Source organism: Microtus pennsylvanicus, chromosome 7 (genome assembly GCF_037038515.1).
Source record: "Microtus pennsylvanicus isolate mMicPen1 chromosome 7, mMicPen1.hap1, whole genome shotgun sequence".
NCBI lineage: Eukaryota > Metazoa > Chordata > Mammalia > Rodentia > Cricetidae > Microtus > Microtus pennsylvanicus.
In genome coordinates this window covers 1,645,543-1,671,115 of record NC_134585.1, presented here as the reverse complement: position 1 = coordinate 1,671,115, position 25,573 = coordinate 1,645,543, and the positions used below count along the sequence as shown (strand labels likewise).

At 47.3% G+C, this 25,573-nt stretch overlaps 2 protein-coding genes and 1 pseudogene across 5 annotated transcripts; all 3 read left to right on the top strand.

Annotated features, from left to right (window-relative positions):
• The first annotated feature begins 231 nt into the window (after positions 1-231).
• LOC142854165 (H-2 class I histocompatibility antigen, Q10 alpha chain-like) lies at positions 232-20,743 on the top strand. Of its 4 annotated transcripts, none has more exons than XM_075979355.1 (8): positions 232-380; positions 586-855; positions 1,053-1,328; positions 3,007-3,282; positions 3,410-3,523; positions 3,697-3,729; positions 3,879-3,926; positions 20,451-20,743. In XM_075979355.1, exons 1-8 carry the CDS (start codon positions 308-310, stop codon positions 20,453-20,455), a joined length of 1,095 nt encoding a protein of 364 aa, XP_075835470.1. In that variant the 5' UTR covers positions 232-307; the 3' UTR covers positions 20,456-20,743. The 4 variants fall into 4 exon arrangements, with proteins under 4 accessions (XP_075835470.1, XP_075835469.1, XP_075835472.1 ...); XM_075979354.1 differs by lacking the exon at positions 20,451-20,743 and adding an exon at positions 4,066-4,447; XM_075979357.1 differs by lacking the exon at positions 3,879-3,926.
• LOC142853516 (H-2 class I histocompatibility antigen, Q10 alpha chain-like) lies at positions 17,805-20,105 on the top strand. Its single transcript, XM_075978700.1, has 6 exons — positions 17,805-17,877; positions 18,083-18,352; positions 18,520-18,801; positions 19,394-19,669; positions 19,794-19,913; positions 20,095-20,105. Exons 1-6 carry the CDS (start codon positions 17,805-17,807, stop codon positions 20,103-20,105), a joined length of 1,032 nt encoding a protein of 343 aa, XP_075834815.1.
• Positions 20,744-24,982: 4,239 nt separating the features above from the next.
• On the top strand, positions 24,983-25,358 carry LOC142853515 (serum amyloid A-4 protein pseudogene; annotated as a pseudogene).
• Positions 25,359-25,573: the final 215 nt, after the last annotated feature.

Below are 25,573 nucleotides of genomic sequence, written 5' to 3'. Positions count from 1 at the left end.
GCAGTTGGCCTTAGGCAGCTCAGAGACACCATGACACACAGCGCTCCATCCCGCAGCACAGGGCTCAGACAAAGTCTTAGTCCCCAGGAGGGTGAGGTCTAGGTGGACAAGCGTGTCCCCAGTTTCACTTCTCCAGCTCCTAACCTGGGTCAGGTCCTTCTGCCCGGAAATTGATGACAACTTGGCGACTCTCAGCCCCATTGGGTGGCGAGATCCAGGAGAAACAACCAGCATCGCCCAGTTTACAGGTTATAAAGTCCACGGAGTCCACGGAGTCGGCGGAACTCAGAGTCGCCCTAGATCTGAGATGGGGCAGATGGCGCCCCGCACGCTGCTCCTGCTGCTGGCGGCCGCCCTGGCCCCGACCCAGACCCGCGCGGGTGAGTGCGGGGTCGGAAGGGAAACGGGGTCTGCGGGGAGGGCGGGGGCGGCACCGGGGAAGCCGCGTCCCCGTGTGGCCCAGCCGGACCCTCCCGTCCCTTCCCCACCCGCGTCCCGAGACCCGCGCCCTGCTCCCCTCCCGGCCCGCTCTCCTGCCCGGGGTCCCGGGAGCAGGGTCGGGGTCTCACCGTGCGCCTCCCCCAGGCTCGCACTCGCTGCGGTATTTCCACACCGCCGTGTCCCGGCCCGGCCTCGGGGAGCCCCGGTTCATCTCTGTCGGCTACGTGGACGACACGCAGTTCGTGCGCTACGACAGCGACGCGGAGACTCCGAGGATGGAGCCGCGGGCGCGGTGGGTGGAGCAGGAGGGGCCGGAGTATTGGGAGAGGGAGACACAGATCGCCAGGAGCAACCAGCAGACTTTTCGGGTGAACCTGAGGACCGCGCTCGGCTACTACAACCAGAGCGAGGGAGGTGAGTGACCGCGGTCAGAGATCACGATCCCTCCGCATCGCCCCAGAGTGGCCCGGGATCCCAGGTCCGAAGTTCGGGGAGGAGAACGGGGACCGGACCTGGTTCCCTTTCAGTTTGGAGTCCGCGGGTGGGTGGGGCTGCAGGCGTGGGTGACCCGGACGGGGCAGATGGGCCGGGCTGACCTGGGGTCCTCGCAGGCTCTCACACCATCCAGGGGATGTCTGGCTGTGACGTGGGGTCAGACGGGCGCCTCCTCGGTGGGTACCGTCAGGAAGCCTACGATGGCCGCGATTACATCGCCCTGAACGAGGACCTGACGACATGGACGGCGGCAGACACGGCGGCGCAGATCACCCGGCGCAAGTGGGAGCAGACCGGTGCTGCAGAGAGATACAGGGCTTACCTGGAGAGCCGGTGTGTGGAGTCTCTGCTCAGACACCTGGAGAACGGAAAGGACACACTGCAGCGCTCAGGTGCGGGGCCGCAGGCAACTCCTCCCTCTGCCCTCGAGCTGGGCTCAGTCCTGAGGAACAGGAAACCCTCACTGGGGTCATGCCCCTGTCTCTGTGGACAGACAGGGTCCCTGGGTCTCCTGATCCAGCATGGCAGGGACTGCACTGACCTCCCAGGGCTCAGCCTTCTCCCTGGACAGTTCCACATCTGTCTCAGGAGGGAGAGAGGATCCCGACATCACCAACTGTGGCTCCTTCAGTCTGCAGCCCCTGTCAGCCATGGCTTCTCCCAGGCCGGGTTCTCTGCCCACACCCAGTGTCTGTGGACACCGAGTCCTGTCATCTGAGTGTGTCAGCCTTACACACCAGGATTGAAGTCTCCTTTACCTGATGGGAGACATGGACTCCCCTACCCTAGGCTGCTTTCCCAGTTTCTAGAACTTTCCAAAGAATACATCCTCCCAGATTCCTGTGTGTGAGGTTTGCATCCTTCCCACACCCCAATTCTATCTCTTTCTAAAATGGTCTCGTGGGAACTTACGGGGTGCCCTGGACAAATACTAAAAGGGGGGAGTTCTTTCTTTAATTCTTTTTTTTTTTAAGTTGTCATTTTGCTTTTAGTGAGTTTTTCTTCCTCACTGGGGTGATACTGTTTCTCCCTCCCCTGTGTTATCATGTGTATCAGTCTCCACAGGTGCCATGGGGACTGACATTCTGGAGAATTAGATAAGTTAAATCAGGGTCCCCTTTAAATGAGAAAGATTCCTGGGAGTTTAGATTATTTTCTGCCAGATTAGCCATCCAGAGCCCCTGCTCTCCTTCAGCCCCAACAAGTTACAGTGTTGCCCTAGTGGATTAGGAATTGAACTTCCTCAGAGACAGGGTCTTCTGCACCTCCAGGACTGGAGTGACAGGGAAGATCCACACACCCTGTGAGCACCGCTGTGTCCCATGAGTGCTGCACTGGGCTCCACAGCACACTTCAGGGATCCTGGGTGACAATACCTGCTATCTTTTTTTTTTCGAGACAGAGTTTCTCTGTAGCTTTGGAGCCTGTCCTGGAACTAGCTCTTGTAGACCAGGCTGGCCTCGAACTCATAGAGATCCGCCTGCCTCTGCCTCCCGAGTGCTGGGATTAAAGGCGTGCGCCAACACCGCCTGGCAATACCTGGTATCTTTCCCCGACAAGAGGCAGGGCTAGGGGACTTATTTTCTCTGGCTGAGTATCAGAGTTTCACCACATTTTGCTGCTCACTGTGGTGATGGCTGTTCACTTGGATGGACAATAAAAATGGTCAGCAATTGATCACAGTGGTTGTGCCTCAATGGTGGCAGCAGAAGTTGGTGGCACCTTTTGTGTAGCCCGTGCCTCTTAATTTCTTATTTTGATATGAGTTTAATCACATGTATAAATCAATTATTTTCCATTCCTCCATTTGTTTACTACCTAACTTATGCTATAGAACATCACATAAGAAGACCATGTTGACCTGCTGGCTCATGTGGATTCCCTCTTAGCTTCTGGGTTCTCCAGGAAACTCTGTAGTTCTGTGATGAGGGGACCAGCTCTACCTGCAGGTCACTGTGTGATGACAGAAGTGTTCAGTCACATAGTTCAGTGTCATTATTGATTTAACTTTTTCTTTGCAGATTTCAGTTTATCTTGTTAATTGTGGGATTTCTTAAATCTTCCACACAGACCCCCCAAAGGCACACGTGACCCATCATCCTGGACCTAAAGGTGATGTCACCCTGAGGTGCTGGGCCCTGGGCTTCTATCCTGCTGACATCACCCTGAGCTGGCAGAGGGAGGAGGAGGAACAGACTCAGGACATGGAGCTGGTGGAGACCAGACCTTCTGGAGATGGAACCTTCCAGAAGTGGGCATCTCTGGTGGTGCCTTCTGGGGAGGAGCACAAATACACATGCCATGTGTACCATGAGGGGCTTAGGCAGCCCCTCACCCTGAGATGGGGTAAGGAGGGAGTGGGTGCAGAGCTGGGGTCAGGGAAAGCTGGAGCCTTCTATAGACCCTGAGCAGCGTCAGGGGTGAGAGCTGAGGTCATGACCCTCACCTTCCCTCCCTTTCCTTCCTTTCCCAGAGTCTCCTCAGTCCACGGTCCCCATCATGGCAGTCATTGCTGGTCTGGTTCTCCTTGGAGCTGTGATCATTGGAGCTGTGGTGGCTGTGGTGATGAAGAGGAGGAGAAACACAGGTAGGAAAGGGCAGGGTCTGAGTTCTCTCTCAGCCCCTTTTAGAAGAGTCTGTGCTTCATTAATGGAAAACATGTCCACACCCCTCATTGCTCTACCCTGGGTCTGCTGTCAGTTCTGGAAACTTCCAAGGGTTGGGGTCTTCCCTGGTCTCTCACAGCTTTTCTTCTCACAGGTGGAAAAGTAGGAAACTATGCTCCAGCTTCAGGTAAGAGTGGTTGGCAAGATTGTCCCTGAGGCCTGTGGGGTGACGCTGGCATATTTGGGGAGCTCTGGTAACACATAATAAGCTCCTCCAGCAAATCTTCTAGGGATCAAGTTTTTATCTTCTCATGAATACATATATTTTTACCCTAGACAGGGACAGTGACCAGAGCTCTGATGTGTCTCTCCCAGACTGTAAAGGTGAAACTCTTGGGACTGATTTGGGGAGGAACAAATTGGACATGATTGGATTTCAGAACTCCCAGAATCATGTTTAAGTAAGTGGTGGGTTGTTGGGATGTTGTCTTCACAGTGATTGTTCATGACTCTTGTTCTGTAGCGTGAAGACAGCTGCCTGGTGTGGATGGAGTGACAGACGATGTGTCCAGGTCTCTCCTGTGACATCCAGAGCCCTCAGTTCACCCTCAGCAATAGTGTCTGATGTTCCCTGTGATCCCATGGGCTCAATGTGAAGAACTGGAGAGCCCAGCCCACCCTGAACACCTGTCCCTATCCCTGCACTGCCTGTTCCCTTCCACAGCCAACCTTCCTGTTCCTGCAGACAGGAGGGGAATCTCCATCCTGTCACCTCCATGACTTCCACTGAAAATAAGAATCTAAACGCGAACTTGTTAATGTCCTGATCTGACAGGTTGTTTGGCAGCTAAATTAAATAATTGAGATAGAGTTTGTGGAGGAAATAAATGGCAGCGTGGAGAACCTCCCAGAATCTGTGTTCTGTGCATCTGGTGGGACAGGATGAGGCTGTGGGAGCTGAGTGAGAACAGGGCTGTGCATTGTTGGCTTTGACAAGGTCACTCCTCAACTCTGTCACCTCCTGGCTCAGTTTTCTTCATCACTTAAAACCAAATGCTGACATCTGTGATCACAGGGAGACTGGGATGGCCAGAGCCTTGTCCTGTCTCCGGGATTATGAGCCTCCAGGGCTGCTGTGACAGTCAGGGTTGCTGTCCTGGCTGTGGCTCTTTCCCCTGTCTTTATTTCTTGTCTTTTTAGTTAGTATGGAGGACTAGGCCTGTTCTTGCTCCTGTGAGTGGTGCCTGCCTCATTATCCTGTGGGGTCCCTGAGTGACAGCAGTAAGAGGTGTTTTCCATTCCTGTCCTCTCAAGGCCCAACTAGGCCCCTACACTCAGGAGACTGTGGGATGAGAACATGAGCTTCAGTCTCCTGAGCTCCTGCCTCCCTTCAGGCCCCTCCCAGGAGGTTCTCTCCTCTTTCCATCTATCAGAATCTAACCCGGGTTGTAGGATGGGCAGAGAGGAGGGATCCACAGGGTCTGATCTCAGATCTGGTTTGTGTTCTGCCCAAGGTCCCCTCTCCCTCTCTGCCTCTGGGAATCCTGGTGCTCCCTCCAGTGGAGACTCAAGGATTTTCAGGCTGAGTCTACTTTAGATTTATGTTTATTAAAAAACTTGATCCAGGGACTGAAGAGATGGCTCAGGGCTTGAGAGCACTTGCTGCTCTTGCAGAGGACCCAGGTTCAGATCCCAGCACCCACCTGATGACTCATAACCATTCTTAACTCCTGTTCGATGACATTCAATGGCCCTGTGGACACCATGCAGATTCATGGTGCAAACACTACTAGCAAGAAAACACTCATAGATGCAAAATTCATAATTTAAAATGAAAAGATTGTGGGGAATGCTGGAGATGGAAATTCCTTCATCCTCTGCCCCATGTTCTGGCCTCTACAGTTTTCTCTTCTAGCTTTGTGACATCCAGTCAGGAGCTCCAGGAGCCTTAGCAGAGATGTCTGAAGACCAATAAGGTGATGATCAGTGTCATGATTCTGCTATCTTCGTCTTGTGAGGGATGATGGATTCCAGTGCCAACCACAGCAAACATTCATACACAATAAGTATATGATGAATGAATAAAAGATACATACAAAATATAAGATCACACGATAAAGACGGAAGGAAGATGAGGGGAGAATGGGGAGCTTTCTGAGGGGAAAGTTCAGGTGACTGTGACCTCAGTGTGAGGGGACTTGGGGCTGCACTTGACATAATCTGTCTTTCCTGATTTATCTGCATCAGTATAGAATGTAGGGGCTCCAGGAATTGGTGTCCTTTCTTTATATGAAGGCAAATCCAATTAGATCTTTTTATAAACTGAAGTCTCCTGTTTTGGGGATATTTGTTGTTAATCCCTCCCAAAGCAATTACTGCAAGTCAGGGTTCTGCCCATACTGAGGCAATTTCACCATGAGTAAAAGGTACCAGATTGTCAGCTGGGTCTGTTCCTGCTAATTGATGAAGTCCCATTTTTCCTTGCAGAATCAATTCAGAAACTGTCTATATTATAGGTCCCTATTTCTTTTTCTTGCTTTTTTGTTGTTGTTGTTGTTGTTTTTGGTTTTTTGTTTTTTGACACAGAGTTTCAATGTAGCTTTGGATCCTGTCCTGGGACTAGCTTTTGTAGACCAGGCTGGCCTCAAGCTCACAGAAATCCTCCTGCCTCTGCCTCCTGGGGGCTGGGACTAAAGGTGTGCATCACCACCACCTGGCCATAGGTCTTTATTTCTTTAATCTGTGTGCTAAAAATATCTACTCTAAAACATTATCTTCTCTCTGCTTAAGAATTCCTTTATAGCCAGGCAGTGGTGGTGCACGCTTTTAATCCCAGCATTGGGAGGCAGAGGCAGGTGGATCTTGGTGAGGTCAAGGCTACAGAGTGAGTGCCAGGACAGGTTCCAAAGCTACACAGAGAAACCCTGTCCTAAAAAAAAAAAAACAGCAAAAAAAGAGAATTTCTTTATAAAAGTGAGTAGAAGATAGAACGACTGGGGTACAATCAAGGTCTGGATCCAGATGATCCACATGTGCATCCTGTGATCTTTTTTCTACCAAAGCCAATTCTCTCTCAGCCTCAGATGATAATCTTGGATTATTTAAGACCTTATCACCTTATAACATTTTAAATAAGTTATCTCTTGTATAATTAATCCAATTATGGGCTGTAGCCAGTTAACATCTCCAGCAACTTCTGAAGATCATGAAGGGTTCATAATTGATCTCTCCTGATTTGTACTTTCTGTGGTTGAATTCTCTGTAAACCTATCTTTTATCCTAGATAGAATCTCTTCTTTGTATTTTTTCAGGAGCGATTTGTAATCTCTAGCAAGGCAAAATTCTCTTTACTTCATCAAACATTTTTCCTAAGGAATCTGCATCTGAAACATCCAGTAAGATATCATTCATATAATGATAATTTTTAGATTGAGGAAACTATGATTTAGTTCTCATGGCTGTTGTACAAAATGCTGACACAAGGTGGGGCTATTAAACATTTTTTCAGGAAGAATTTTCCACTGGTATCTTTCAATAGATTATTATAATAAGCAGGAACCAGGAAGGCAAATTTTTCTCCATCCTGTTCTTGTAAATATATAGCAAAAGAGAAAAAAAGGCAGTCTTTTAAATCAATCACTATAATAGACAATTGATGTGGGATTCCCCTCTGTATGCTATGATTACTATTAACGAAGAAAGAAACTGCTTTGGACCTATAGCAGGGCAGAACTTAGCTAGATGGGGAAAACTAAACTGAACGCTGGGAAAAAGGAGAAGTCATGGAGCCACCGCTGGAGACAGATGCACTGAAACTTTGCTGGTAGGCCACAACCTTATGATGATGCACAGATTAATGGAGATGGGTTAAATTAAACATTCCAGACTCCTTGGATAAGGATGATAGGGGCTGAGGTGACTGTTCTAACCAAACAAAAGGCCTGCACTACCACCGCCCAGCCTCTATGGCTATCTAGTGTGGCTGTTGGAATTAAAGGTGTGCACTCCACTGCCTGGCCTGTATGGCTAACTAACATGGCTGTTTTACATTCTGTTCTTCAGATAATCTTTATTTATTAAAATACAAATGAAATATCACAGGGCGGTGTTGGCGCACGCCTTTAATCCCAGCACTCGGGAGGCAGAGGCTGGCGGATCTCTGTGAGTTCGAGAGCAGCCTGGTCTACAAGAGCTAGTTCCAGGACAGGCTCCAAAACCACAGAGAAACCCTGTCTCGAAAAACCAAAAAGAAAAAAAAAATACAAATGAAATAGCAATATACTTTCCCTAAAAAAGGCTGTAACTAATATAAGAAAAACTATAGAAGAAGTACAATAACTATATACAATATATACAGGCAATAAACACATCAATAATATCTAATCCATTTGCATTTGACAAATTCAGAGAAAATACTTTATATTGATCCTATCTTGTGAGTCCAATGTCTTGTACCTAAATTACTTTCCAAGGTAGCTTGCTATCTGCTTCTGGTGTACAAGGAAAACTATAACTATCCAGCCTTCAACTCCCTCAGAGACCCAAGGAGGAAATAATATTAACTGATAATCAGGAAGTACAAGCAAGTGACTTCCAAAAATATAAGAAATGACAGAAACATCTGACTGCCTAGACTGCCACCAAAAGTTCCTCTGAAACATTCGGGCACCCATCTCAACCTACAGGCCTAGCATATCCGACAGACTTTTCTGTGAAGCAGGAAACTCTGAAGGGCTGCCCCTCCTTGTCTTGACAATGTTGGTCAGTCACTCTCTTTTGTGTCCTTGTCCAATTCGGACAGCATGCTCTGACAGACTTTTCTGTGAAGCAGGAAACTCTGAAGGGCTGCCCCTCCTTGTCTTGACAATGTTGGTCAGTCACTCTCTTTTGTGTCCTTGTCCAATTCGGACAGCATGCTGTCGCAGTCTAGCCAAGGACCTTTTCATGCCCAGTGGCTTACTTTTGCTGCCAAGAAAGTAAACTCCATGTGGAGTTTTGTTGATGCCTGCTATCTTCTCTGAAGTAGATTGGTGCTGCCAGGAGCAGAAATTTCTCATTGTCCAAAAAACAAACAAACAAAAAAACCCTATGCTATTAAAACATCATAAATGCTACCATACTCTGTAGCTCTCTGAAGTGTCTGAAGATGACCTGTCTTTCTAAAATGTATCTTGGTTTGGCCTTGAAAGCATAACTAACATGACTACAAGTTTGATTAAAATACGTGACTAATTATTAACCAGCATTTCTTTATCATCCTAAACAGTCGGCAATAATAAGTTTCAAGGACTAGAAACTTGCATTACATAGTTAAATGAGTTGTATAGGTATAATACTTTAAACAAGAGTAAAAATCTATGTACAATATGTTCTAACAAAATTAATTTCAAATTTGTATCTGGGGCTGGAGAGATGGCTCAGAGGTTAAGAGCAGTGCCTGCTCTTCCAGAGGTCCTGAGTTCAATTCCCAGCAACCACATGGTGGCTCACAACCATCTATAATGGGGTCTGGTGCCCTCTTCTGGCCTGCAGGCATACACACAGACAGAATATTGTATAATAAATAAATAAATACTAAAAAAATTAGTATAAAATATACAAAAGTTCAGTCCAATGCAAAACATTTAAAACTAGTAGTTATTTTTAAAAGTAGATTCACGAATCTACCTTTTTATCTTATCATATATAGGTATTTTTCTTTTTTTCTTTTTAGAGTAGAGTCAATAATCCTCCCTTTTAACCTATCGTATCTATTTCCCCCTTTTTCTTTTCAAAACAAGTACTCTGTATCTAATCTCCTTTGTTCAACTTTTCTCCTGACCATAACCGATAACAACGGGTAACCAATCCCCCTAAACAATGACAAATATTCATAAACCGTGGAAAGGCCAAAAGCTACCCACGCCACCTTTTGGGAATGTGGGCATTGTATTCTTAGATTTACTTCCTTTTGTCTGGGTGGTGACAGTATCTTTAAGGGATTGTGGAGAAAAGATTGAGTTACTTGTCAAGTCCTGGGGGAGATAGATGTATCATTTGTTGTTCAGTCTCTGCATAATGGGAAAGTGCAGGGTTTGTCACAAGTCCTGGCTAGAGTAGTCTGTTAGACTGGATCATCTTAGCTGGACACCTTGAAATTGTTCTGAGCAGTTTATAGTCAAAAACTGATCTTTAGGTGGTGTTTCTCAGCTTAGTGGTATTGTCATAGTCCTGGAGAAATCATTGTCATGGGGTGATGGAGGAAGGTCATTGGTTAAAAAAATAAAGAAACTGCTTGGCTGGCCCTCATAGGTTAAAACATAGGTGGGAGGAGTAAACAGAACAGAATGCTGAGAGGAAGAGGAAGTGAGCTCAGACTCGATAGCTCTCCTCTCCGGAGCAGAAGCCTCAGAGAGACGCCATGCTCCCCTCTCCAGGGTAGATGTGATAGCTCTGCTCTCTGAGGCACACGCGATGAAACTCCGACCCAGGATGGATGTAGGCTAGAATCTCCCTGGTAAGCCACCACGTGGGCTACAGCAGATTATTAGAAATGGGCTAGTCCAGGTGCGAGAGTTAGCCTAGAAGAGGCTAGAAAGAAATGGGCCAAGCAGTGTTTAAATGAATACAGTTTGTGTGTTGTTATTTCGGGTCATAAGCTAGCCATGCAGGCGGCCGGGGTGCTGGGGACGCAACCCCGCCACTCCTATTACAACAATGGGGTCCCATTCTCTTTATGGAGACTTCAGAGATCACTGTTAGGTATGCTCATGGCTCATTTCAGTGTCGGGGTCCAACGCCAACATAAATTGTCTCTCTGGACCAGCATGGAGGCATGGGAATAATTGAGACACAGTTCACACAGCAATATCAGAAAGGAGTCTCAGGGTTCATTCAAATCCTGAAGATCACCAACATTTATTCTCCAAACAGCTTTTATATCCAAAGGTGAACTGAGGGGGAAGTTCATTCGCATTCTGTTTCTGGGATAGCAGGACTAACGTCAAGTTCTCAGCTCTGTTGCTAGCTTGAATTAACACCTCTTCCCAGGCAATCTCCATAATTACAAAGAAGGGAGCAGAACAACATTAGCATATCCTGACCCAGGTGACACCCAGTCTGTAAGTGTCATGTGACCACCTCAGGTGCAAACGGTGGCCTGAGAGCCTGGCTGCCAATACAGTGCAGAAATATGTGACCTGTATAATATTGTCCTACACTTCAGAAAACTCACAGAGACTCAAACCCGAAATGATGTACAGGAAGGTATATGAAATAATTTTCTAGAATTAATTAGTACTCTATATGACCATTAATATCATGATGAAAAGTTTAATAAATATATTAAACATAAAATTTATACCTCTGGAGAAGTTGTTATAAAGTCAATATATAGCCAAAGGATTATGAGATTAGTGACAATAAAATGTCCTTAAATTTTTTGTTCTTTCCCATATCAGGTGGTTCTTCTGATATGAGACAGAGATTTTGGATTTCACTTTAATAAGCATGCTTCCGTTAGAGAAGGAGAGCCACACTCCAACTGCAAAGCCAGCTTTAATCTTTAATTGAACTGGGGCTACAAAAAAGAGCATTTGCATTATATGTCTGCAGAAAACAGCAGAAGCAAACATTTGGGAAGATGTTGGGAATGTGATATACCAGTTGCCAATTTACTCTGTTTCTTGGGACATTTTTTATGCATGATTCGCCCTTTCTCTTCAGAAGTCTCATTTGTCCATGGATACCTTCATTCTCCTGAAAAGACAGAAACAAAACCCTTCCCTAACCCTAATTTTGGAGAAATTCTTATTTGGCAATTTATATCTGTTCAAATGAAAAACATTTGTTATTTTTATAGGTTAGTTCAGATTAAAGAGCCAAGTTGCTTGATGAACTATCATCTCTTCTAATTAAGAGGTATCTCTTGTTCACATCAAATCTTCATCAATTTTGATGATATCCATAGCTTTTCTTCTCCTATGGAAACAAAAGCAAAACTCCTTCCCCAACGTAACACATGTCCTGGTTTCCATTCTGAAGTCAGTATGACTTTAAAGTATATCACCTGATTTAATTCTGTAGGTTTTTCTATTATCCAATTTCTCACCGCAGCTATTGTTCCTTTCTCGTTAACATTTATAAAATTCAAAAAAAGTTATAAAATTCAAACTTAATAAAATATTATGCAATCTATTTCTTGGAATATTTATCATCCCTTTATGTTTATTTGACATGTCATTTAGAGTTTGATTTGACCATTCTATAATGGCCTGTAGTATTGTTTGGTATGCCTGTAATATGCTTTATATTATAATAAATCAAAAAACGGTTTCATCTCATTAGAGACTTATGCTGAAGCATTGTCTATCTTCACTTGTGCAGGCAAACCCATGATGGCCACAACTTCTAGCAATTGTGTGATTACCAAATCACTTTTTCTAAACTCAAAACAATTGCCCATTGAAAATCTGAATAGGTATCAATGGTGCGGTGTACAGATTTTAGTTTTCCAAATACTAAAAAATGAAACACATCCATCTGCCCGATTTCATTCCTCTGAATACCCTTTGGGTTACTTCCTGCAGTTAGTGGTGATTGTTTGTGTAAAGAACAAGTAGGACATTTCCTGTCCTTGGCTTGATGTCACATGATGGAAGTCTTTTTTTAAACCTTTGCTATTGACATGACACTTTTTATGAAATTCTGAGGCCTCCAGCTCATTTCCAATAAATAACTGATTGATTTCTGCCTTATCTTGTGTTAAAGAGCATTATTGTTTGTAGTTAAGAGCACTGACTGTTCTTCCAGAGGACCTGGGTTCAATTCCCAGCACCCACATGGCAGCTCACAAATGTCTGAAGATCCAGTTCCAGGGGATCTGACACCTTTACACCAATGCACAAAAATAAAGTTAAATAAACCATAAAAATAAAAACAAACAATAATGCTACCAAAAAAATAAAAAAAATAAAGAGCTGACTATCCAACAGCTAGACAGGAGAATATGGGGGGACCTCCTGACAGAGATAGGAACTCTGGGAAGGACCTAGAGACGGGGGGATTTACGAGCCAGAAGAAAAAGTCAGATGCATGGTACTGACAAGAGGTATTGAGCCACATGGCAGAACTTAGATTAAGATACATTGGATGATTTAGGTTTTAAGAGCTAATTGGGAACAAGATTAAGCTAAGGCCAAGCTTTCATAATTAATAAAAGGTCTCCATGTCAGGAGCTGACCATCCAAAGAAAGTCCAACTATGTTTATCTTCCTATCTCAAATACCCAGACCAGAAGTCGATCTTTCCACTTTAATTTAAGCAAAAATCCCTCACAGCTGTGCCCTCCATTTTGGGGTTTTAGTCAATTTCAGATATAATATAGTCAAGTTGACAACCAAGAATAGACATCACAGTCTGTTTCAGAGTTCTAGAAACTTCCCTGGTTCCAGGCTTTGCAGCTGCTGTGACTCCTGGCTCTGCACCCTCCCTACCCTCTTGCAGGGAGCTGTCTTCCCACAGGTGGGAAAGGATGGGAAGTTCCATCTGGATGTAAGTTTCATGAGAACAGGACAGCCTGAGACCTGAGACCCTCGCAGTGGTGTAGCGGGGAGGTCATGGGGCAGCTCAGCCAACCGTGATTCCTCCTTCTCATCCTTAAATTCTGTGGGCTCAGACAGAGTTCTGTTTCTTTTTCTTCAAGAAGGTGAACTATTGCCCTAGACTCTGATGCTTCTCTGTCATGTTAAAAAGATGAGAGCCTGAGGGCCTCATGTGGGAGGGAAGATGGGAAAAGAGACATCATGAGCTGCAGGAACTTGCTGGATGTGGGCTGTCACGGTCTGTTACAAGTTACCACTGAAGTGACTGACAGGAATTTGTCTTGTTCAGCAGCAATCAAAACCAGCACACGGCTCATTTGCAAAGGTGAGCGTACAGTGTCTTCTTCCTGTAACGAGGCTGTGATCTGCTGTGCACTGGAGACCCATAAAATGAAACATTACTGTATTGTTAATTTTATGGGGTTTGGCAACTTTTCATTTCAGCACCGTCTATTTCAGTCATCAGTCCCTGTCCTGTTGCATCTCTGGCTTCCTTGACTGGAGGTTCAATGTTGATCAAACAGCCCTGTGCTCTCAGCCCCTGACTGTCATACTCAAGATGTGTAGGAGGGAGATATGAAGCTGTTTGAGCTCTTTTTAAACTGTATTTTTTAATATTTATTTATTTATTTATTATACAATATTCTGTCTGTGTGTATGCCTGCAGGCCAGAAGAGGGCACCAGACCTCATTACAGGTGGTTGTGAACCACCATGTGGTTGCTGGGAATTGAACTCAGAACCTTTGGAAGAGCAGGCAATGCTCTTAACCTCTGAGCCATCTCTCCAGCCCCTAAACTGTATTCTTAAACTTTTGTTTTTATGAGGTGAATTTTGGTTTTTGAATATTAGTACGCAGGTGAGCTGGACATTGGATCACCTGGGACTGGAGTCACAGATGCTTGCCAGTCTTCATGGGGGTGCTGGGAACTGAACCCAGATTTTCTGCAACAGCAATAAGTCCTCTTAACTGCAGAGCCATCTCTCTATTCCCATTGGAGCTTTTACAGAAGGAACCTGCAGCCTTGTAGACAGAAGTTTCTGTCCCGCCCAGTCCCACAGTCATTCAGTACCAAAGAAACACACAGAGACTTACATTAACTACAAACTGCTTGGCCTTTTAGCTCAGGCTTATTAACCAGCTGTTACAACTTAAATTAACCCATAATTCTTAACTATGCTTAGCCATGTGGCTTGGCATCTTTCCTGAGTAAGGCCTTCTCATCTTCCTCTGGTCTGGCTAGTAACTAACTCTGCTTTTCCTCTTCCCAGAATTCTCCTAGTCTGGTTGCCCCACCTATATTTCCTGCCTGGCTACTGGTCAATCAGCATTTTATTAAAGTATTGTGAATGATAAATTTTTATAGTGTACGAGAGCATCGTCCTACAGCAGCCCGGATCACAGCAAGATGACTGACAAGGGAGAGATAATCTAGATGCAAAGAGACAGTGTTAGTGCAGAGCTCTGGAGTGAGGGGTGCTGGGCACTGATGGGGGAGGCCTGAGGGAGAAGGCAGAGGACTGGGCAGGAGGAGACAGAAGCAAAGGGGGAGACCCTGGTGCAGTGGGGTCCTCCTGTTTGAGGGTGTTTGTCTACAGATCACAGTGGACACATCTGCAGAACCCTGCAGGGCATCTGACTTCCCACACTGAATACTGTGGGGGTTTGAATGAGAATGGACACACAGGCTCAGAGGTTTAGATACTTCAGCTCCAGCTGATGGAACTGTTTGGGAAGGATCAGGAGGTGTGGCCTTGTAGGAGCAGGTGTGTCACTGGGGCTGGGCACAGAGGTTTTAGAGACTCCCACTATTCCCATTGTCTCTGACACTTGCTTGTGGATCACAATGTGAGCTCTCAGCTGTTCCTGCCACCATAGCTTTCCTCTGCCATCATGGACTCAAATCCTCTGAAAACTTAAGCTCAAATTAAACACTTCCTCTTGCTGGGCGGTAGTGGCGCACGCATTTAATCCCAGCACTTGGGAGGAAGAGGTAGGCGGATCTCTGTGAGTTCGAGACCAGCCTGGTCTACAAGAGCTAGTTCCAGGACAGGCTCCAAAACCACGAAACCCTGCCTCGAAAAACCAAAACAAAAAACAAAAAAACAAAAACACTTCCTCTTATAATTCGCTGGGGTCACAGTGTCTTATCACAGCCATAAGAAAGTAACTATGGGGGGCTGGAGAGATGGCTCAGAGGTTAAGAGCACTGACTGCTCTTCCAGAGGTCCTGAGTTCAATTCCCAGCAACCCACATAGTGGCTCACAACCATCTGTAATGTTATCTGGTGGCCTCTTCTGGCCTGCAAGTATACATGCAAGCAGAACACTGTATATGTAATAAATAAATAAATCTTTAAAAAAAAAAAGAAAGTAACTATGGGCATGTGTGCTGGCCACACAAGGAATGCACAGGCATTTGGATCTCTGTGAGTTCAATGCCAACCTGGTCTACATAGTAAATCTCAGGACAGTAAGAGCTGTATAGAAAGACCTTTTCTTAAAAAAGAAAATAGTTATTCAAGGTGGGGGTGGCACACTCCTCTAATCCCAGCACTAGGGGGCAGAGGCAGACAGATCTCTGAGTTCCAGGACAGCCTGGTCTACAGAATGAGTTTCACGTCAGCCAGGCCCTTACAGAGAAACCCCATCTTAGTTAAACAAAAACACAAAACAACAAACCCACAAAAATAAGAGCAGAATTAAAGCCAGAAGGGGGTGATGCAAACCTTTAATCCGAGCATTCCAGGAGAAGAAGCAGGTGGATATCTGTGTGTTCCGGGCTAACTTGGTCAGCAGAGCAAGTTCCAGGACAGCTAGAGCTATACAGAGAAACTCTTGCTCAAAAAAAACAAACAAACAAATTTAAAAGTTTAAAAAGGTACTGGAGAGATGGCTCAGTGGTTCAGAGCCCTGGCTGCTCTTCCAAAGGTCCTGAATTCAGTTCCCAGAAGCCACTGGTGACTCACAGCCATCTGTAATGAGATATAGCGCCCTCTTCTGACCTACAGGTAAACATGCAGACAGAACACTATACACATAATAAATAAATAAATAAATCTCTTTTAAAAAAAAATTTAAAAAGTGGAAAAGTATCTAAGACAGACACTTTCTGTAGAGTTCCCAAAAGCTAACTGCCTCCTCAGGTTAGTCAGGATGAAACCTAAGAGAATGAAGATTCCAGGTAAAATACACACAGCACTTAAAATGGATGTTCACGGAAGCAGATGCTGTCACAGAGTCCTGGAGTGTGGGGCTGCCGTGGACACCTGCATTCAGAGGTGACTGGAGTTTTTACAGCTCTGGTCAAACACACTATGACACCCTGCTTTGTGTGTGACTCTGTGCAACCGAGTCCCCACTCACCTCCGCCTTTACTTTCTGCTTCAGTTATGTGTGGTTGAGATTTGAAGTGATCAAGTCAAAATCTCCAGAAACAAAGAAATTATTAATTTAAAATTTCCCACACTGTGGAACAGTAGGATAAAACCTAAAAACCCCAGTGTGTACCCTGCCGTGAGAATCACCCTCTGTCCAGTGTCCACACTGCACAGGACTGAAGAACTCAGAAGCCAACTGTTATCAGGTCCAGGATCCCACAAGTCTGTGACATTCATCTCCCTCATCTCATCAGCTCATAAAGTGAGAGAGAGAGGGAGGGGAGGGGGAAGGGAGACAGAGATGGGGGGAGAGATATGGTCACAGGTTATGTATCTTCTACCATGCTGTCACCGTTATTCTCTTTATTATTAGTTCCAGTTCCTCTCTGACTGGGGTTTATTCACTAAAGCAGCTGTACCATGGAAGTGTGTGCACACAGGGAAACGTGGACTGTAGACAGGGTCAGTGTCCTGCTGTATTTGGTCTCTACAGGGGTCTCTTCCCATGGAGTAGGGGTCTACTGTGGTGAGTCAATGACCCAGGTCCACAAGGACAATCTCAGGACTATGGAATGAAGATCTGTGTAAAACACAAGCACCTGGAGCCACAGATGATCATCTGGGAAGAAACACTAGGAGTCTGAGTGTAAGCACAGGCTGTGAAGACACGATCCCGAGTGAAGAGGCAAAGTTTCTATTTACAGGTGAGATCCTGAGCGTCGGGCTTGGCAGTAGGAGCTGCCCACTGCAGGTGAACACAGGAGCCTGGTCTCTGTGGGAGTCTGTGTGGTGCTTGCAGGCCAGCGCCTCTGCTTTAAAGAGAAGCATCTGTGCCCTGCATTCCAGCCTGCTTGTTGTTGCCACTGTGTTCCCAGAGAAGACTTTTCTCCTAGAAAAGTTCAGCCTCTGGCAACTAAAGAGAAGAAGGAAGAGGAAGGGTGGAAGAGAAAACAAAATGAACCTGGCCTCCTTGTGTTCAGCTTCTGGGTCAGAACTTAGAGACACCATGACAAACAGTGCTTCATCCCGCAACACAGGGCTCGAGACAAAAGCTGTTCTTTAGTGGGTGAGGTCTGGCGTGGGGATGTCCGGAGCTGAGGACTCCCCAAGTTCCCAGTTTCACTTCTCCATCTCTTAAACTGCCCTGTCAGTCTGCCTGGACACTGATGACTTCAAGACTCCAGGTCATAACTTCATTGGATGGCGCGAACCTGGAGAACCAACCAGCGTCGCCGAAGTTACTGCTTATAAAGTCGACTCTGTCGACTCCCACAGGGCTGAGACCCGCACGAGATCTCTAAATGGGGGCGATGTCGCCGCGCACGCTGCTCCTGTTGCTGGCGGCCGCCCTGGCCCCGACCCTGACCCGCACAGGTGAGTGCGGGGTCGGGAGGGAAACGGGCTCCGCGGGGAGGGCGGGGGCGGCACCGGGGAAGCCGCGTCCCCGCGTGGCCCAGCCGGACCCTCCCGCCCCTTCTCCACCCGCGTTCCGAGCCCCGCGCCCTGCTCCCCTCCCGGCCCACGCTCCTGCCCGGGGTCCCGGGAGCAGGGTCGGGGTCTCACCTCGCGCCGCCCCCAGGCTCGCACTCGCTGCGGTATTTTCGCACCATCGTGTCCCGGCCCGGCCTCGGGGAGCCCCGATTCATTATCGTCGGCTACGTGGACGACACGCAGTTCGTGCGCTACGACAGCGACGCGAAGACTCCGAGGATGGAGCCGCGGGCGCCGTGGATGGAGAAGGAGGGACCGGAGTATTGGGAGAGGGAGACAAGGAAAGCAAAGGTCTGGGAGAAGGAATTCCGAGAGAACCTGAAGAACTTGCTCGGCTACTACAGCCAGAGCGAGAATGGTGAGTGACCTTTAATCGGAGGTCAAGACTCCTCCACGTCCCTACATTTGGGCCAGAGTCTCCATGGGTCCCAGGTTCAGCCCGAGGCTGCGAAGCTCGCAGAGATGCTGGACTCGGAAATCCCTGAAGTCCGCGAGTGGGCGGGGCTGACCGCGGGATCCCCGCAGGCTCTCACACCATCCAGCATATGTATGGCTGTCACGTGTGCTCGTGGTCGGACGGTCGCTTCTACCGTGGATACAGTCAAGTCGCCTACGACGGCCGCGATTACATCGCCCTGAACGACGACCTGAAGATGTGGACGGCAGCGGACACGGCGGCGCAGATCTCCCGGCGAAAGCTGGAGCAGATTGGTGCTGCAGAGAGACACAGGGCCTACCTGGAGAACAAGTGCGTGGAGTCTCTGCTCAGGCACCTGAAGAACGGGAAGGACACACTGCTGCGCAGAGGTACGGGGTTGGGGTGGTGGGCACGGGCAACTCCTCCCTCTGCCCTCTGGCTGGGCTCAGTCCTGAGAAAGAGGAAACCCTCACTGGGGTCATGCCCCTGTCTCTGAGGGCAGACAGGGTCCCTGGGTCTCCTGATCCAGCATGGCAGGGACTGCACTGACCTCCCAGGGCTCAGCCTTCTCCCTGGACAGTTCCTCATCTGTCTCAGGAGGGAGGAGAGAGGATCCCGACATCACCAACAGTGGCTCCTTCAGTCGGCAGCCCCTGTCAGCCATGGCTTCTCCCAGGCCGGGTTCTCTGCCCACACCCAGTGTGTGTGGACACTGAGTCCTGTTTTGTCATCTGAGTGTGTCAGCCCTTACACACCAGGACCGGAGTTTCCTTTACCTGATGGGAGACATGGACTCCCCTACCCTAGGGTGCTTCCCCCAGTTTCTAGAACTTTCCAAAGAATACATTCTCCCAGATGCCTTTGTGTGAGGTTTGCATCCTTCCCACACCCCAATTCTATCTCTTCCTAGAATGGTCACCTGAGCTCTTATGGGGTGCCCTGAACAAATGCTAAATTGTGGAATTCTTCATATCAGCACAGATCCCCCAAAGGCACATGTGACCCATCATCCTGGATCTAACGGTGATGTCACCCTGAGGTGCTGGGCCATGGGCTTCTATCCTGCTGACATCACCCTGACCTGGCAGAGGGAGGAGGAGGAACAGACTCAGGACATGGAGCTGGTGGAGACCAGACCTTCTGGGGATGGAACCTTCCAGAAGTGGGCATCTCTGGTGGTGCCTTCTGGGGAGGAGCACAAATACACATGCCATGTGTACCATGAGGGGCTTAGGCAGCCCCTCACCCTGAGATGGGGTAAGGAGGAAGGGGGTGCAGAGCTGGGGTCAGGGAAAGCTGGAGCCTTCTACCGACCCTGAGCAGGGTCAGCTGAGAGCTGGGGTCATGACCCTCATCTTCCCTCCTGTCCTTCCCTTCCCAGAGCCTCCCATCCACATCGCGGCTCCCATCACGGCAATCCTTGTCGTTCTGGTTCTCCCTGGAACTGTGACCGTCATTTTAGCTGTGGTGGCTGTTGTGATGAAGAGGAGGAGAAACCCAGGTAGGAAAGGGCAGGGTCTGAGTTCTCTCTCAGCCCCTTTTAGAAGTGTGCTCTGCCTCATTAAAGGGAAACACATCTACAGCCCTCATTGCTGCTCTCTCTAACCTGGGTCTGCTGTTGGTTCTGGAAACTTCCTAGGGTCAGGGTCTTCCCTGGTCTCTCACAGCTTTTCTTCTCACAGGTGGAAAATGAATGGAATATGTTCCAGCTCCAGGTAAGAATGGGGGGCAGGATTGTCCCTATGGCTGTTGGGGTGAATCTGGAGATGATTGGAAACATAGCCAGCCCATAATAATCCCACCATCCAAACCTTCTGGATCCTCTGTACCTTGCTATGAATAGTTATGTATTATTCTAGACGGGGACAGTATCCAGAGCTCTGTCTCTGATGTGTCTCTTCCAGATTGTAAAGGTGACACTCTTCAACCTGACCTGAGGAGGGGCAGGGGGGACAGGGACTCCCAGAATCACCTTTGAGTGAGTGGTGGGTGGTTGGGATGTTGTCTTCACTGATTGTTCATGACTCTTGTTCTGTAGCGTGAAGACAGCTGCCTGGTGTGGATGGAGTGACAGACGATGTGTCCAGGTCTCTCCTGTGACATCCAGAGCCCCCAGTTCACTCTCAGCAATCGTGTCTGATGTTCCCTGTGATCCTATGGGTTTCATGTGAAGAACTGGAGAGTCCAGCCCACCATGCACACCAGGACTCTGTCCCTGCACTGCTCTGTTCCCTTCCACAGCCAACCTTCCTGTTCCTGCAGACAGGAGCTGCCCTGAGCTGTAGCCCTGACTTCCCCACTGAAATTAAGAATCTGAATGTTGCCAGGTGATGGTGGCACACACCTTTAATCCCAGCACTCGGGAGGCAGAGGCAGGTGGATCTCTGTGAGTTCAAGGCCAGCATGGTCTACAGAGTTCCAAGACAGCCTGAGATATATAGCGAAACCCTATATTGAAAGCACAAAAAAAAAAAAGAAGAAGAAGAAGAAGAAGGAGGAGGAGAAGAAAGAAAGGAAAGGAAAGACTGTGAATGTGAACTTGACCTGAGACATTGATGGTTTATAAATTAAAGGGGAGAATATTACTGTTTTGTGGAGGAAGTAAATAGCAGCATGGAGAACCTTCCAGAATCTGCGTTCATTATGCTGTGTGCATCTGGTGGGACAGGATGAGGCTGTGGGAGCTGAGTGAGAACAGGGCTGTGCCCAGGTGGAGCTCAGTCCGTTGTTGGCTGTGACATGGTCACTCCTCAGCTCTGTCACCTCCTGGCTCTGTTCTCTTCATCACTTGAGCCTCATGCTGACATCTGTGATCACAGGGACACTGGGATGGCCAGAGCCTCGTCCTGTCAAGGCTGCTGTGACAGGTCAACCTGGGGTCAGTCCTGGCTGTGGCTCTTTCCCCTGTCTTCTGTGTTTAATTCTTGTCTTTTTAGTTAGTATGCAGGACTAGGCCTGTTCTTGTGCCTGTCTCATCCTCCTTCGGGGTCCCTGAGTGTTTTCCATCCCTGTCCTGTCAAGGCCCAACTAGGCCCCTGCACTCGGGAGACTGTGGGATGAGAACACGAGCTTCAGTCTCCTGAGCTCCTGCCTCCTTCCAGGCCCCTCCCTGAAGGTTCTCTCCTTCTTTCCCATCTTTCAGAATCTAACCTGGATTGTAGGATGGGCAGAGAGGAGGGATCTACAGGGTTTCTTCTTGAATCGGGTCCTACCAGATTTATGTTCTGCCTCCCTCCCAAATGGAAATCCTGGTATGTTGTAGAATATTATTTTTTTTAAAAATATTTTATTTATTTATTTATTATGTATAGAGTGTTCTGTCTGTGTGTGTGCCTGCAGGCCAGAAGAGGGCACCAGACCCCATTACGGATGGTTGTGAGCCACCATGTGGTTGCTGGGAATTGAACTCAGGACCTTTGGAAGAGCAGGCAATGCTCTTAACCACTGAGCCATCTCTCCAGCCCCGTAGAATATTATTTTAAGATGTGTTACATTTGTTTATGTTGTGGAACATCTATTTAGTGATGCAAAGATGTGTTGCATTCTTTTTTAATTTTATTTATATTTTAATTTTATTTATATTTTATGTATATGAGAACTCTGTAAGTATACATGAGGCCAGAAAAGGGCATCAGATGGTTGTGAGCCACCATGTGGTTGGTTGTTAGGAATTGAACTCAGGACAACCTCTGGAAGAGCAAAGACTGCTCTTAACCTCTGAGCCATCTCTCCAGTCCCCAAGTTGCATTCTTTTATGTTGCATTTGTTTAACTCTGTGAAGCTGTGTTTGTCTGTCTAAAACACATGATCAACCCCTAATAAAGAGCTGAGCAGTCATCCAGGTGGTGGTGGTGTACGCCTTTAATCCCAGCACTCAGGAGGCAGAGGCAAGCGGATCTCTGTGAGTTCGAGACCAGCCTGGTCTACAAGAGCAAGTTCCAGAAAAAGTTTCAAAACAATAAAGAGAAACTTTGTCTTCAAAAACCAAAAAAAAAAAAAAGGGGGGGCTGGAGAGATGGCTCAGCGGTTAAGAGCATTGCCTGCTCTTCCAAAGGTCTTGAGTTCAATTCCCAGCAACCACATGGTGGCTTACAACCATCTATAATGGTGCCCTCTTCTGGCCTTCAGGCTTACACACAGAAAGAATATTGCATACATAAATAAATAAATATATAAATAAATAATTTAAAAAAAAAAACAAAAAGGTTCACCAGAGATAGAAATTACTTCATTCCCTGCTCCAGGTTCTGGCCTCCACAGTTTTCTGTTCTAGATTTGTGACTTCAAGTCGGGAGCTCTAGGAGCCTTAGCAGAGATGTATGGTGACCAAAAAGGTGATAATCTTATGAGGGATGATGACTTCCACTACCCTGACCACAGCAAATATTTATACAAAATAAGTATATAGTGAGTGAATAAAATATAAGATCACATGTTAAAGACAGAAGGAAGATGAGGGAAGAAGTCGGGGCGGGGGGGGGGAGCCTTTCTGAGGGGAAAGTCAGGTGTCTCTGACCTCAGTGTGAGGGGACCTGGGGCTGCACTTGACACACCAACCCTTGACCTGGTATTGCATTAACAAAGGGAGCTTCTGTAGAAGAGGGAGGTGACTGTGAATTTTCCTCTGGACTGAAACATCGGAGGTGACACAATGTAGCGCTTCCCTCTCAGGGTTAAACCAGCTGCAGTTCCTGAGGGAGAGGAGATGTGGAGTGGAGCTGCTGGGAGCTGTGCAGGGGGCTGCAGTGGTGCAGCTGTGTGAGCGGACATGCGCACTGGGGTGGCTGTCAGTGGTGCAGCTGTGTGAGTGGACATGCGCACTGGGGGGGCTGTCAGTGGTGCAGCTGTGTGAGCGGACATGAGCACTGGGGTGGCTGTCAGTGGTTATCCCCGACTCACCCAGGCTCCTGTGAGGGACCAGTGAGCTCAGGGCTCACCGAGTTGACCATGGATAGATGTTTTCCTTGGTCTGCTGTCACTGTCTCCCTCTGGGTGGAGGAAATCTGCTCCTCAAGCAAGGGACACAGATATAGCCACTGTGATCAGCCCACAAAGTCTGTTCCAGATGTACCGACGCTTGTACTAAAAAGAAATACAATGTTGCTGGTCTCCTAAAGGGGAGAATATACAATGTTGCTAGTCTCCTGGAGTGGGAGAATGTATACAATGTTGCTGATCTTCTAGAGTTAGAGAATGTATACAATGTTGCTGATCTTCTGAGTTGGAGAATGTATACAATGTTGCTGATCTTCTGAGTTGGAGAATGTATACAATGTTGCTGATCTTCTGAGCTGGAAAATGTATACAGTGTTGCTGGTCTCCTACGGGGAAGAATGTAATACAATGTTGCTAACCTCTACTGTTGGAGTAAGATGCCTGTGATTCAGTGCAAGGGAATAAACAAGGACAGGTTGTCTCAGGGGTGGAGAGCGAAGTGGAAGGGTGTCCAGAGTGCAGATGGAAGCAACAGGTCAGAGAGCTGTTGTGGTTTGTTTGTTGGTTGATTGGTTGGTTTTGTTTGTTTGCTTTTATTTTATTTTTCAAGACAGGGTTTCTCTGTAGCTTTGGAACCTGTCCTGGAACTCACTCTGTAAACCTGCTGGCCTCAAACCCACAGAGATCCACCTGTCTCTGCCTCCCAAGTGGTAAGATTAAAGGTATGTGTGACTACCACCCAGCTGAGAGCTGTTGTCTTTAAAAGATGTGTGTGTGTGTGTGTGTGTGTGTGTGTGTGTGTGTGTGAGAGAGAGAGAGAGAGAGAGAGAGAGAGAGAGAGAGAGATGTTTTGTTTTTTGTTTTTGTTTGTTTGTTTTTGGGGGGTTTGTTTGTTTTTGTTTTTCGAGAAAGGGTTTCTCTGTAGTTTTGGGGCCTATCCTGGGACTAGCTCTTGTAGACCAGGCTGGCCTTGAACTCATAGGCTAGCCAGGTCTCTGAAATCAGAGGCAGGTGAATTCTGGGAGTTCAAGGCCAACTTGGTCTACAAAATGAAGCCTTATCTCAAAAAAGTATTTTTTTTAAATCATGTGTATGTATTAGTAATTTTCTGTTGCTGTGATAATCACTATGACCAAAGCAATCCTGAGAAGAGTTTGTTTGGGCCGCAGCTCCAATGGATAGGAGTGCACCATGGCAGGCAAGCAGTGCACTGAGCCACAGGCATGGTGGCTGGAGCAGGAAGCTGAGAGCTCACATCCTCCGTGGCCAGCAGGAAGAGAGAGAGCAAAATGGAGGCAGATGGGACTTTTTCCTCTCACAGTAACTTACTTCTTCCCTCAAAGCCACACCTCTTAAACCTCAACCTCCTCTAATAGCACCTCCAAGTAGAAAACCAAGCTCAACTACCCAAGCCTATGGGGACATTTCTCATGGAATCCACCACAGTGAATATGTAGCTTCTGTGTGGGTGTAGTCAGGTGGGGGTTCTGGAGGTCAGACAAGGGATCAGAGCCCCTGGGTGTGGGTGCAGGGAACTGACCTTGATTCTTGACTGGAGCAGAAGGTGCTCTCAGTGTCTTAGCCATCCCTCCAGCCCTAAGAACTGTGTACCTCAAGTACACCACCAAATGTACCATGAGGCTTGCCACAATCCTTGTCTTCTCTTCTCTTTATTCATAGGAGTCAGCAGTGATGGCTGGTATTTGTTCTTCAAAGAAGCCATGCAAGGGACTTGGGTCTTGTGGAGAGCCTATCAGGACAATCTAAAAGTCGTTAACAAAATTCAGGCAGATACTTCTCTGCTCAGGGCAACTTTGAGGCCCAATGAAGAGAAACTGTGGACGTCTGAACTTCAGCACAGACAAGAAACACTTTAAGGGCCTCCTAAGCCAGTCTTAATTTGGAATGAGAAACCATGGGTTGAAAAACTACCTGAATAGCTGAGGAATGGGGCCAACATGGCAAAAATCTTAATTACTTCAGACCCCAGGGCCTGCCTGAGAGGCTCTGAGCCTGCTACTCAGGCTGTACTGAGGGGCTGTGAACCACATCCAGCTCCTCTTGGAAGGATGTCACTGGGCTCTGCATACACAGGAGCCACAGAGAAGCTAGAGATGCCCAACAAATACTTCTTGGATGGAATTTGTTGATGGAAATGGGGAATGCTCAGAAATACTTTCTAAGAAGAATTGCTGTGTATCACACAGAAGATAAGTAGGAAGAGCC